The sequence below is a fragment of the Apteryx mantelli genome, chromosome 36, assembly GCF_036417845.1.
Source record: "Apteryx mantelli isolate bAptMan1 chromosome 36, bAptMan1.hap1, whole genome shotgun sequence".
Lineage (NCBI taxonomy): Eukaryota > Metazoa > Chordata > Aves > Apterygiformes > Apterygidae > Apteryx > Apteryx mantelli.
This window is the reverse complement of record NC_090013.1, coordinates 601,053-613,547: the sequence shown is the minus strand read 5'-3', so window position 1 is coordinate 613,547 and position 12,495 is coordinate 601,053. Positions and strand designations below refer to the sequence as shown.

The window sequence follows — 12,495 nt, the reverse complement described above, 5'->3', positions numbered from 1 at the left end:
AACGGGGGGGGATGCTGGGGGGGTGATGAAAGATGGATGTCGGGGGGGCAATCAAACAAGGGGATGCTGGGGGGAGCAATCAAACGGGGGCGATCCAACGGGGGGGCAATCCAACGGGGGGGATGCTGGGGGGGGGCAATCAAATGGATGGGTGCTGGGGGGGATGCTGGGGGGGGTGATCAGACAGGGGGGATGCTGGGGGGGGTGATCTAATGGGGGGGATGCTGGGGGGGGCGATCCAATGGAGGGGATGCTGCGGGGGGGCGATCCAATGGAGGGGATGCTGCGGGGGGGCGATCCAACGGGAGGGATGCTGCGGGGGGGCGATCCAACGGGAGGGATGCTGCGGGGGGGCGATCCAACAGAGGGGGGATGCTGGGGGGGGGCGATCCAACAGAGGGGGGATGCTGGGGGGGGGGCGATCCAACAGAGGAGGATGATGAAAGATGGATGCCGGGGGGGGGGGCTCAAAATGGGGGGAGCAGCGATGCCCGGTGGAAAGGGCGCCCCGGAGGGGAAGGGCGCCGGGACTGCAGAGGCCCCACAGAAGCGAGGATGATGATGATGGGTGGGGGGCGATGATCGAGCTGCGGCGGGGACCGGGCACGGCGGGAGCGTTGGGGGGGGGGGGCGGGGGGGGCTCCGGCGCCGCGGCCGCCCCCCGGCCCCGAACAATGGGCAGGAGCGCGACGCCGAGCTCGCGTGACCCTCCGGGGCCGCCGTAGCGCCCCCCCCCCCCAATCCTCAGCGCCTTCCCCTCCCCCCCGCCGGTCCCATTCAACGAGGCACCGGCCCGGGCGCCGTGACAGGCCGCCGCCGGCCCTTACCGCGCTCGTCGCCAGAGGAGCCGCTGGCAGGGTCCATCCCCGGCGGGGCGCGGGGCGGGCGAGCCCGCGGCGCGGGGGGAACAAAGGAGCCGCCGCTACCGTGTGTGAGGGAGCGGGAGCCGCGCGCGCCTCCGCCTCCTCCTCCTCCCCCCGCCGCCCGCGCGCGCCCCCGCGCGAGGCAGGCAGCGCGCGTGCGCGCCGGCTCGGCTCCCCCCCGCCCCTCCCCGCGCGCGAGCGCGCGCCCCCGGCCGGCCAATAAGGCGCCGCGCCCTCCGCGAGCGCAGCCAATGAGGGCAGCGGAGAAGGGGCGCGCGTTGCCCACCGCCCCCCCTCCCTGCGGTAGCCAATGGGAGCGCGGGGAACCCGCCCCCCTCCCCGACAGACCGCCTCCTATTGGTGGAAGGGGGCAGCAGGCACGCTCTGAAGCCAATGGGCTGAGGCGGGGCCCAGCCGGCCAGGGGGGAAGGCCCGCCCACCACCTCTCCGCTCAGCAGCCAATGGGAGACTCCCACAGGCTTTTCACTCTTCCCCCCCCCCCGCTTCCCTATCACGCGCGCCCGCGCGCGCTGCGGCCAATCGGCGCTGCGCAACCTGCCCTGGCTCTGGCTCCATCCTCGCCGCAGCCAATGGGGTGGCGGGAGGAGAGCCGGGGGCGGGGCCCGAGGGGGGGAACCGGTGGAGTTGAGAGGGGGGGCGGGGAGCGAGGCGCGTGCCGCGTGCCGGCCGCTCGGCGCTGACGGCGCCAACCGCTCCCCCCTCCCCCGCCCAACGCTGCCTCCGCGCATGCGCACTGGCCGCGCCACTGCGGCGAAGGGGAGGGGAGGGGGGGTCTGTGAGGGAAGTGGGGATCCATGAGGGAAAGGGGTCCATGAGGGAAGAGGGTCCATGAGGGAAAGGGTCTGAGGTGGGGGTCTGTGAGGGGAGGGGTCTGAGGTGGGAGTCTGTGAGGGAAAGGGGTCCATGAGGGAAGGGGGTCCATGAGGGGAAGGAGTCCATGAGGGAAAGGGGTCCATGAGGGAAGAGAGTCCATGAGGGAAGAGGAATCCATGAGGGAACGGGTCTGTGATTGGAGTCCATGAGGGAAGGGGGTCTGTGAGGGGGCAGGGGCTGGAGGAAGGGGTCTGTGAGGGAAGAGGGGTCTGAGGTGGGAGTCTGTGAGGGGAAGGGGTTGGGAGAGGGCGAGGCCCAAGGGAAGGCTGGGAGCAGGGGCCCTGTGGGGAGAAGATGGGTTTGGAGCAGGGGCCATGTGGGGAGAAGATGTGAGGTGTGAACCAAGCCTGGCCCTCACAGGTGCCCACTGGGAGCAGGATGTGCTGCGGGATGGGGGGTCTCCTGCGGGATGAGGTCTCCTGCGGGATGGGGTCTTGGAGGAGGAGGAGGAACAGCAGCAGCCCTGTTGCTGGGGGCCGGATCTGGCCTGGCCATGCCCACAGCCCCAAGGCGACAGTGGTTGCACAGCTAAATAAAGCTCTGCCTTCTCTTCCAGGCGTCTCCAAGCGCTTGCTAAACACATGCTAATTAAGCAGTGCCGCTCCTCTCTGAGGCAGAAAAAGGACACATGGGACCCCTTCATCCCGCCTTGCGGGGGAAACAACACCTGTTTCGGCAGCACGAAAAAACGCTGCACAAAGGACAGAAACGGAGTCCTGGCGACTGAAATCAAGCAAATCAGGGAGGTACAATGGGCCAGGACAGGGCCCTTCCCCCAAAAGTGGTCATGTTTTGTAGCTACTTTCTGAGTTTAACATTTTATCTGCAAAATCGTAACTGAATACTCCTTCGCGCCATGCTGCGGCACTGAGCAGGAGCAAATGCTGCATGGGGTTCGCTTGAGCGAGCGCCATGCGGCTTCGCTTCGGGGCGGACGTCCTTTAAGTCCCAACTCCAGGTAAGTGGCGAACTCCAAGCCCGCCTTTTTGAGGCGTCAGGTATAATCCTGTATTTTTCAGGAAGCACCGCTGCTTCCCCAAGCGAGCGTGCGCCAGCTGACCAGCGGCACGAGGGGAAACGACTCCATCCCTCCCCCTAAAATCGGAGCTCTTCCGAAGCCGGAACGTCGCGCCAAGAGCCTTGCCGGGATGGATCTTCCTCGTGCCCGCTGCGTGCGGAGATCGCCGCCTGCTTGTTCGGGTGCGCAGCTTTGCAGCCTCATCTGCTCGCGCTGCGCTAGCAGGGGCAGCGGTCAGGGACCCAGGGGACGGCAAGGAGGCGGAAGGGATTCGCAGTGGCGAGCGGGGCACGCCGCAGCCCTGGCTAGCACCGCGGCCAAGCACGCTTCTCCGGATGAGCAGAAGGCACTTTTTTCCTGCTGTTCCCTCCTTTTTTTTTTAAAGGTGATCACGATGAGGAAGACCGAGGAGTGAGAGGATAAGCACAGGAGCGGCAGGAATAGGCAGGGGTAGAAAAGGGCGCAGAGAGCTGGAAGAGGCAACTCACTTTTCAGGAGGAAACAGCTGAAATGGGTACGTGTGACTCACTCGAGGAGGGCTGTTTGTTTCGGGACACGTCCCTCCAGCTGCTTCTCTTTTGCTGGTGTTTCTGTACGTGCTGATGTTTCTGTATACTACAAAATAAAGTGTGTGCAAATACGAGGTGACGTTAGTTGTTTTTTCGGTGCCAGCTAGTTTAAAAGTCTGTCTCACAGCCCAATCTGACAGAAGCGTGTAATCTCAGTCAGCCCAGCCAGCATAAATATTAAAGGCTGAGTTCTGCAGCTGTTTGGGTAGTTGAGTTACTCAGGTCTTCCCTCCGCCCGGTTCATTCCTTGAAAAGCCCTGGCACTAGACTCCAATTAAACATGCACGGCATTAATTGAGCTTTGCCGAGCACCATGCTCAGAACGCCGTATGAGCCTTCCTCTTCGCTCCAAAACCGCGTTTTCACCGCAGCAAGGGAGACTACGGGTTTCTGCTGCCTCACAAGAAAAACTGCCCAAAGAGAACTTAAGTGCTTGGGGGAGAATCTGTAAATCCTGCCCTTATTAAACGAGCACAAATCGAGCAGAGCTGCGGACTCTGATGCGGAAGTTGTGCGTTTTCTCCGCTGTCTTGAAGCCCGTTAGCGCCAAAGAACCGCTGCTGGCACAGAATTCCTGCAGAGCAGCAGCCAGCCTGATGCGTTCATCGCCAATCGATTCCTTCTTTCCCTCCTCCGTCTTTCGCGGCCGCCGCGTTGTTTGAACGCTAACGGATCACGGCGAGGAGGGAGGACGGACGGTGCGGCGGCTCCCCGCTTCGGCGACGGGCAGCCTCCGTTTTACGGATGGGTAAGCGGAGGCGACGAGGAAGCGATTCGTCGCGTGCACGCTGCAGAGCAGAGGGGAAAAAAATCCAGAATCCAGGTTTGCCGCCAGCAGCAATAGGGAAAAAACGAGGAAGAATGTGCAAATGCGGCTTGTGGAGCCGTGCACGGTGTTCGGGCCTTGGCTATCGCTCCAATTTCTGGGCTGTTTTCCCTGTGTTCAAACTTCCCCTTACCTGATACCAGCTTTATTTTCAGGGCGTTTCTTGTTGAGCAAATACCCTGTTTTGAACAAACACATTAAGGATTGGCAGCTGGCTCAGTCCGTTAAGGATTTTGCATCTCTTTCTAAGCGCGCTTGCGACCTTTCGGGTTCGGGGATCGTGACACCCTGATTCCTACGGTGGGATGAATTTCACCACTATTTTGAGGCAAAACCCAGCTAATCCCGAAACGTGCATTTCTGCGCAAGCGCGTCCCTGGAGGAAACGCGGCGGCAGCATTAAACCAGCGCGGTGAGGCATTGGAGGCCGTGGGTCGGTGCCGGACGAGGGAAGGAAATACCGATTTCTGCGCCACGGATAATCAACCACGGGAAGTTATTGAGGCCAAATGTTTCCCCGCGGGAACCAAGCTCACGTGAAAGCAACTCCAGCCCGGCTTTGCCTGAAGCAGGGGGGCTCACGGTATATTAAATTACTTAAAGCAGAGATCTAATACTTAATCCTAGTGCACCTGAAGGACAACATGGGCCTTAACCCACCTTTAATTCTGCCATTTTCATGCCGAGAATAACACGGACTTAGGGGAGCGTGCAGAAGAACTAATTGTTTGCAAGACGGGAAAAAGCTGTAAATGCTCCATATTATTATTTATCCATATTTAGCAGCCGGATTGTGATTGTTCCGACGAGGGAACGCACTGCAAAAACACCCCCCGTGACACCGCGCTCGGAAATCGCTCTGGAGCCAGACACAGCTGCCACGTCTCCGTGTTCGACATCTCGGCCGCGTCGCAGGCACTTCCCAATGCCAGAAGAGATCAGAAGCCATCGGGGCTGGTGATTTCCCAAAGATTTTTCTGCTTTTTACGACCAAAGCCATTTCCGAGCTGCAGGTGCCAGATGGAGAGACCAGAGGTTGTGGAAAACTGTTTGCAAACGTATGAAAAACCCCGTGGTCCTGAGGAGCGCCTGGCGTGCCGTTCCTTAAACAAATCAGGCCAAACCGGGGGCCGGATTGTCGCTGTTTTAAGACGTACTTGCTAGAATATGGATTTTTTTGGAAGGGAGTCACTCGACGCGGAAGGGGGTCGTCAGCATCATCCGGTGCACGCGACCAAGCCGGTGCCGACCCGAAGCCGGCTTTAATGGGACCTTGTGCTCCAGAGCTCAGGAATCCCGTTCCCTTTCTAAGGCCACAGATGGAAAGCAAGGAAACGGGCTCAAAAAAGGGCCTCTCAAAGCAGAGGGAGGAGCAGCTGCGTTTTCATGACCCGTAAACGCTCCCAGCTTCTCGGATTTGTGTTTTTCAAGCGTTCAGCCTCAAAAGAAAGGGGTTCCCAGGCAGCGAGGGCACGGGGACGGCGCGGGGGACCCGGGGAAGGGAAAACGCGGGATAAATCCTCGACTTCCCAGCCCTGCCGCGGGAGAGGATGCCGACAAGACGCGCCTTGGAAAAGGAAACACAACCGTCAGGGCAAAGTTTGTGGGAAAAGCCAAAATCGGGCGTCCCAGCAGCCTGCAGCCGCGGCGGGGTCACGGCTGCAGAGGAAAGGGCAGCAACGTTATTCTCCTGCGTTTTCCAGCAGCACCAAGCGCTGGCTCGGGATTTTCCCTACACCGGTGCGTTTGAGACACGGGCGAGCTTCCCGGGATGGCGCTTCCGAGAGGGACCCGCTCGGCCACCCAGAGATCCCTCATTTCTCCCGCCGGCCCCGAAGCCGAGGGCCCCGGAAGCATTTCGGTGCCGGAGTCCAAAGTAAACGAACGTGATTTACGCGTCGACATCCTTGGCAGCAGCGGGCCCTGTCCGCTAGGAGCGGCTTCCCACGCCGCTGCCTTTCCGCCTCAGCCGGTCTCCGGGAAGAGCGGCAGAAACTGCGCCAGCCCCTCCTGGCGTTCGTTCCGGTTTTACGGTATCGTTTCCTAAAAGGCTCCTAATCGGCTGGGAGAGACGTCGAGAAATAATTAAGCCAAGCAGCAAATCGAGTGCCAAGCCCGTAATTCCTTGGCAAAAGCCCCCGCTCCCGCTATAATTAGGGTTTCCTGGCAATGCCGTTAATTAAGCCAGAGCTGCGTCCATGTGACACGTTTCCAGGGCTGAGCCAGGGCCGCCGACTGCTCCCGCGGGGCTGACTTGCCATTGGATTTCCCAGGAATCCGGATTAATTTCCCAGGACCGGGGGCTCCCCTGAATCCGAGCGCGGGAACGGGCCGCGGGAACCTCCCCGGCGTGGGGCAGCCGGAGCCCGGAGAGCAAGACGACGCTGTAGAAACTTCCCATCCCCCCCAAACCGCCCCGATTCTGGCTGTCCCCGATAAATTAATTTCTCCGCACTCCTTTTCCCCCGGGATAATAGCAGGCGCGATCGCAGCTAATAGCGGTGGGAGCCGCCGTCTCCATGGCAACGTTAGACCCTGTTAAAATCACCTTCATCTTAACGGGGACGTCTCGCCGTCTCCCGGGGACGAGCGCAGCCGCGAGGACGGGGAGAAGTGACACCGCGGGCAGAAACCCCCCGACGGCACCGGGTCCTTTCTCAAAAAAAACCAGAAGCCCCCCAAAACAAAACAGATGTCGAGGGGCAGATTCAGGTTTATGGAGATGCGGAGGTTTGCGCCGAGGCTGGCGTAATTTAGCACCTTTTCCAGGTGCAGAGCGGCGCAGGGACACGGGGGGACACAGAGGGACACGGAGCCCTCACCCCACGAGCCCTCTGCGGGCACCGGAAATTTTCTGCAGAGATGAAGTTTTTGGGGCCGCGCTGCCCATCTCCCCTCAGCACCTTGAACCGCGGCCGATTTCCCTGGATTTTGGAGCTCAGAGATGCTCCATTCCGGCAAGCGGCATGAAAATAAGTGACTGACGGAGGAGGGAAATCCTTGCTGGGGAAACGGTCCAGCATGGATTTACCCCGATATTCGACAGCAGCAAACACTGAAACCGGATATAAAACAACCCGGCAGCAGCCATGGTGACAGGGAAAACGCAGAGCCGCGCTCCGTGCTAGACACCGGCCATGAATAATCCATAAGGGGTTAATGCATGAATAATAGATGCCTTAATAAATGATTAATCGATAGTTAGGGGGTTGCTGGGGAGCCCAGCAGGGTGTCGGAGAGACGCCGGGCCGCTAACGCCGAAGGGGAAGCAGCAGAGCCAGTAGTGAGGCCACAAAACCAGACCAGAGCTTCCCTGGGGGCGAACAGCTCAAACACAGGGTCGGTGCGAGGGTCGCCCTAAATTCCCGGGGAAAAAAGGGGGGTTTGGCCGAGTTTCGCAGGACGGTTTCTGGCTTGTTTGAAGAGCGAGCGCAAACCACGAAGCGCCCCGATCACAACCCCGAGCGCGTCCCAGAAACCTTCCCCGGCAGGGCCCCTGCAGACGTGCCGGCAGAGACGGCCGCAGGCAGGGAACGCGGCTCTCCGGGCCGCGGCGGTCTCTCGGCTCGGCAGCACCCTCTGCCGCATCGCGCGGAGGCGGCAGAGCGGCGGAGGCGGAGGGCGCGGAGCCGAAGCGCTTTCTGCTGCAGGCGCTGCGTTCGCTCCTCGAACCGCCGGCTCCCGAGCCGGCGCGGCCACCCGGAGATCGGCACAAAGAAGGTGGCGGCACACGTCGAGACACCCGCCGCGTTTATTGAGCGGTGCCGAGGCATCGCTCGGCCTCCGCCTCTGTCCCCCGCGCGACGCCGACCCCGGCGGGTGGCCTTGGCTCGCGTCACCGGCCCACGGCACCCGGCAGCGGCGGTGGCTGCTGCTGCTGCTCCTTCTCCGCTCGCTCTATTTGCTCCTCCGTCAGGACGACGGGCTTGTACTTCTCCTCGAAGAGCTTCTCGTTGGCCTCGGAGTGGAGGTTGTGGAAGGAGACGGCGCGCAGGTGCTCGGGGAGGAACCGGAACTCCTCCTCGTTGATGTCACAGTCCCGCATCTTGGCGTGCAGAACCCACCAGCGTCCCCAGAAGCCCACGTCGAGGATGCGGCCCGGGAGCTCGCACCAGCGGGGCTGCAGGTAGCGGCACTGCGCCAGGTAGAGCCCGGCCTCGGCGTCGAACGGCGCCTCGTACACCAGGGCGAAGAAGACGAGGTTCCGGTAGCGCAGCTGCCCCCGGTCCCGCAGCCGCAGCAGGCGCTGGACGTGCCCCTCGGAGACGCCGCTGCGGATCCAGGGCGAGAGCAGCAGCAGGGAGCCGGCGGCCTCCAGCAGAGCCGCCTCGAAGGAGCCGGCGCCGGGCACGGCGGCACCGCAGGCGGTCGCACCGGCCAGCAGGGCCAGGCAGCCGGCGGCCCGGCCGGGCCGGCGCCGAGCCCCCCGCGCCACCTCCCGCGCCGCCTCCGCGTAGTCCTGCAGCAGCCCCCGCCACCAGCGCCCTGCGCCGGGAGGCCGTCAGCGCGGCGGGGATGGGGACGGGGCACCGGCTGCCCCCGGGCACCGCGGAGCCAGGAGCCCAGGCTGCCCCCCACCATCACCCCCCCCAGGTCCCTGCGGAGCCAGGAGTCCGGGCTGCCCCCCGCCATCCTCCCCCAGGTCCTTGAGGACCCAGGAGTCTGGGCTGCCCCCCGCCACCCCCTCCCAGCCCGGGCCCCCGTGGATCCAGGTGTCCAGGCTGCCCTCCGCCACCCCCCCCCCAGGTCCCTGAGGACCCAGGAGTCCGGGCTTCCCCCCGCCACCCTCCCCCAGGTCCTTGAGGACCCAGGAGCCTGGGCTGCTCCCCACCATCCCCCCCCCCTTGCCCCAGGTCCCTGAGGACCCAGGAGTCCGGGCTGCCCCCCGCCACCCTCCCAGGCCCCCGTGGATCCAGGTGTCCAGGCTGCCCCCCGCCATCCCCCCAGGCTCCTGAGGACCCAGGTGTCCGGGCTGCCCCCCACCATCACCCCCCCACCCCCCGCAGAGCCAGGAGCCCGGGCTGCCCCCCACCATACCCCCCCCTTTCCCCAGGTCCCTGAGGACCCAGGAGCCCGGGCTGCCCCCCGCCATCCCCCCCTCCTTGCTCCAGGTCCCTGCGGACCCAGGTGTCCAGGCTGCCCCCCACCACCTCCCCCAGGTCCCTGAGGACCCAGGAATCCAGGCTGCCCCCTACCACCCCCCCATCCCGGGCTGCCCCCGGGCCCCCACGGAGCCAGGAGGCCTGGCTGCCCCCCGCCATCCCCCCCAGCCCCCCCCCAAATCCCCTTCAATGGGCCCAGAGGTGCGGGGACCCCCCTCCATCCCCCATCACGCTACCGGGCCCAGGTGTCCGGGGCCCCCCCCGTGGACCCACGTCCTTCATCCTCCCCCCCGGCCCGGCGCGGCCCTCACCGGCGCGGCTCTCCGCGATCCGCCTCCGGAGCCCGCCGCTGCCCCCGGGCGCCGCCGCCGCCGCCGCCGCCTCCCCCGGCGCCGCCATGGCCGCGGGAGGCGCCGGAAGTGGCTCCGGCCGGGCCGGACCCGCGGACGGACCGGGCGGAACCATCGCGGCGGCGGCGGCGGGGGGGAACCACGTGGGCGGGGCCGGGGGGGGGGACGGACACCGGGACGGACCGGGCGGGACCATCGCGGCGGCGGCGGCGGGGGGAAGCCACGTCCGCGGGGCCGGACCGGGCCGGGCCGGGTACCGGAACCGGGGGAAACTGGGAGGGGCCGGGCCGGGGATACCGGGACTGGGGACACCGAGGTACCGGGGCCGGGGGGGAACCGGGGAGCTCGGGAGGGGGCCGGGCCGGGGACACCGGGCCCGGGGGGGAAGAGGGGGGCGGTTCCGGGGCTGGCGATACCGGGCCTAGGATCCCGGTGCCGGGGAGGGCGCGGGGGTCCCCGGGGGGGGTCCCGATCCAGGCCCGGGGGTGCCGGGGGGGGGTGTCCTGGAGGTGCCAGGTCCCCAGGGGGATCCCGGTCCAGGCCCAGGGGTCCCGGGGGGGGGGGGGAATTTCGGGCCCTGGGGGTCCCGGTCCAGGGGGTGCCGGTGCCGGGGGGGGGGGTCTTAGGAGCCCCGGGAGGGTCCTGAGGACACCGGGCCCGGGATGCTGAGTGGGGCCCGGGGGTCCCAGTCCAGGCCCGGGGGTCCCGGTGCCCCGGGGGGGGGGGGGGGTCCCGGTCCAGGCTGCCCCAACCGAATCGCATTTCTCTCCCGCAGCGCGAGGCTCCGCCATGGCCGCGTCCAACGAGCTCCGGTTTCACGGTGAGTCTCGCCGGGGGCCGCTCCGTGTTCCCCACCACCACCACCAGTCCCGGCAAGGCCGGGGTCCGCCTGCCCCGGTGCTGGGGTCGGGGCGAGTTTCACCCTCCTGCGGGGGCTCCCTGACCCCAACCCCAACCCCACCGCAGAGTTCGAGGAGGCGGCGGAGCTGCTGTCGGCCACCCCCACCGCCACGACGGCCAGCACAGGCGCGCGGCAGAGCCACACGACCGTGGACGTGGGGCCCGGCTACGAGGAGGGCGAGCCGGGCGAAGACGCCGACAGCGCCGAGGTGAGGGAGCCCCGGGAGCGGGAGCCTCCGGCCGAGCCCCCGCCTCGGCTCCGCGCTCAGGGCCGTTTCTCTCCCCGCAGCTCCTGGGCGGGCAGAGGAAGCCGCGCAGCTTCTGGACCTTCGAGTATTACCAGGCCTTCTTCGACGTCGACACCTACCAGGTAGCAGTCGCCGTGCGGGTGGACGCGGCTCCTCGCCGGGAGTCGGCTCCCGCTGAGGCGCCCCCGTCGCCCCCCCCCGGCAGGTGCTGGACAGGATCAAGGGCTCCGTGATGCCGCTGCCAGGGAAGAACTTTGTGCGCCACCACCTGCGGAATAACCCCGATCTCTACGGTGAGAGGGGAGAGCTGTGGGCGAGGCGCCGTGCCGGGACCGCGGCGCCAGGTGCAGCTGCGTCTCCCGCTTCGTCGCGGAGTGCTGGGGAGGAGCCGGCTCCCTCCCTTGTGCCCCGGCGCGGGGGCGGCTCCCCTCTTACCGTGCCTTTTCCCCTCCTCCCCAGGGCCCTTCTGGATCTGCGCCACCCTCGTGTTCGCCCTGGCCATCAGCGGCAACTTGTCCCACCTGCCAGAGAAGCAGGCGTCCCCCTCCTTCCACTACAGCCCCCAGTTCCACAAAGGTGCAAGGCTGGGGGGGGGGTCTGCGGTGCCGTACCTCGGTTTGGGGAGGGGACGGGGGGGAGGCCAGGCCTTGCCCTGACCCCCCGCCCCGTCTCCCCTCCCCAGTCACCATCGCAGCCACCATCGTCTACTGCTACGCCTGGCTGGTGCCGCTGGCGCTCTGGGGGTACCTGCGGTGGCGGCAGGGCGCGGGGGCGCGCGCGGGCGCCTACAGCTTCCTGGAGACCGTGTGCGTCTACGGCTACTCGCTCTTCGCCTACATCCCCGCGGCGGTGAGGCCCCGGGGACGGCGCGCGGGGCAGGGGGGGCTGCTTTCCCCCCACACCGCGGCGGGGCTGACACTGCTGTCACCGTCCCCGCAGGTGCTGTGGCTGATCCCGGCCGCCTGGCTGCAGTGGCTGCTGCTGGCCGTGGCCGCGCTGCTCTCGGCCTCGGTGCTGGCGCTCACCTTCTGGCCGCTGGTGCGGGCCGACGGCCGGGCGGCCGCCGTGGCCCTGCTGGCCGCCGTCGTCTCCCTGCACACCCTCCTCGCCGTCTGCTGCAAGGTACGGCCCGCTGCGGCGGGGGGAGCGCGGCTCGGCTCCGGCGGCAGCGCAGCTCGGCTCTGACGGCGCCGCTGATCCCCCTTTTCTTCCTCCCAGCTCTATTTTTTCCAGCGGCCGCCGAGCGCCGGCCCAGCCCCTTCGCCCCTCCACACCACGCTGGGGACTGAGCCCCACCGCAGCCGCGCGCCCCAGCACTTCAGCAACCTCTCCCAGCCGGCGAGGTAAGAGGGCCCATGAGTGGGGCGGGAAGCCCCCCCCGGACTCGACCCTGGGGTCGCACCGGGGGGGGCCCAAACCCTCGCCCCGCCCTTGGTTCTTCCTGCAGCTCGCGGCAGTGACACGGCTCCGGCCCCCACGCGAGGACACGGCCGTTTCCTTCCCAAGCACCGGCAGCCTGGTGCGGCCAGCTCTGCCTTCCCGGCGGGTCTCCTCCGAACGCCATGCTGGGCCAGGGCAGCACCGTCCCCAACTCTTCTCTATGCAAACAGCGACCGAAATAAAGCTGGGGCTGTCCCCGCCTGGCGACCCGCCTTGTCTCCCGCTGCGGCAGAGCCCGGAAAGGGCCCCATGAGGAGCAAAAGGCCCAGGGAAGGGTTGTGCTGG

The 12,495-nt window shown here is 66.2% G+C and overlaps 3 protein-coding genes across 12 annotated transcripts in view; 1 reads left to right on the top strand and 2 right to left on the bottom strand.

Moving 5' to 3' along the window:
- The window catches only part of SMARCA4 (SWI/SNF related, matrix associated, actin dependent regulator of chromatin, subfamily a, member 4), a 35,844-nt gene extending 34,892 nt beyond the window's left edge, over positions 1–952 (bottom strand). For 5 of the 9 annotated variants that reach the window (XM_067314600.1, XM_067314601.1, XM_067314603.1 and 2 more), the window contains exon 1: positions 828–933. The gene's annotated coding sequence lies outside the window, so the exon portion shown is untranslated. Of the gene's footprint in view, positions 1–827 lie in introns of all 9 variants that reach the window. The other 4 variants (XM_067314602.1, XM_067314606.1, XM_067314608.1 and 1 more) reach the window with 2 other exon arrangements.
- Positions 953–7,903: 6,951 nt separating this feature from the next.
- TIMM29 (translocase of inner mitochondrial membrane 29) lies at positions 7,904–9,703 on the bottom strand. The gene is made up of 2 exons (XM_067314630.1): positions 9,584–9,703; positions 7,904–8,655 (listed from the first exon to the last, which is right to left on the bottom strand). Exons 1-2 carry the CDS (start codon positions 9,669–9,671, stop codon positions 8,006–8,008), a joined length of 738 nt encoding a protein of 245 aa, XP_067170731.1. The 5' UTR covers positions 9,672–9,703; the 3' UTR covers positions 7,904–8,005.
- Positions 9,704–9,794: 91 nt separating this feature from the next.
- On the top strand, positions 9,795–12,417 carry YIPF2 (Yip1 domain family member 2). Of its 2 annotated transcripts, none has more exons than XM_067314625.1 (10): positions 9,795–9,875; positions 10,398–10,442; positions 10,589–10,731; positions 10,812–10,892; positions 10,976–11,063; positions 11,230–11,346; positions 11,453–11,619; positions 11,710–11,892; positions 11,989–12,113; positions 12,218–12,417. In XM_067314625.1, exons 2-10 carry the CDS (start codon positions 10,412–10,414, stop codon positions 12,228–12,230), a joined length of 948 nt encoding a protein of 315 aa, XP_067170726.1. In that variant the 5' UTR covers positions 9,795–9,875; positions 10,398–10,411; the 3' UTR covers positions 12,231–12,417. The 2 variants fall into 2 exon arrangements, with proteins under 2 accessions (XP_067170726.1, XP_067170727.1); XM_067314626.1 differs by lacking the exon at positions 9,795–9,875 and adding an exon at positions 9,881–9,938.
- Positions 12,418–12,495: the final 78 nt, after the last annotated feature.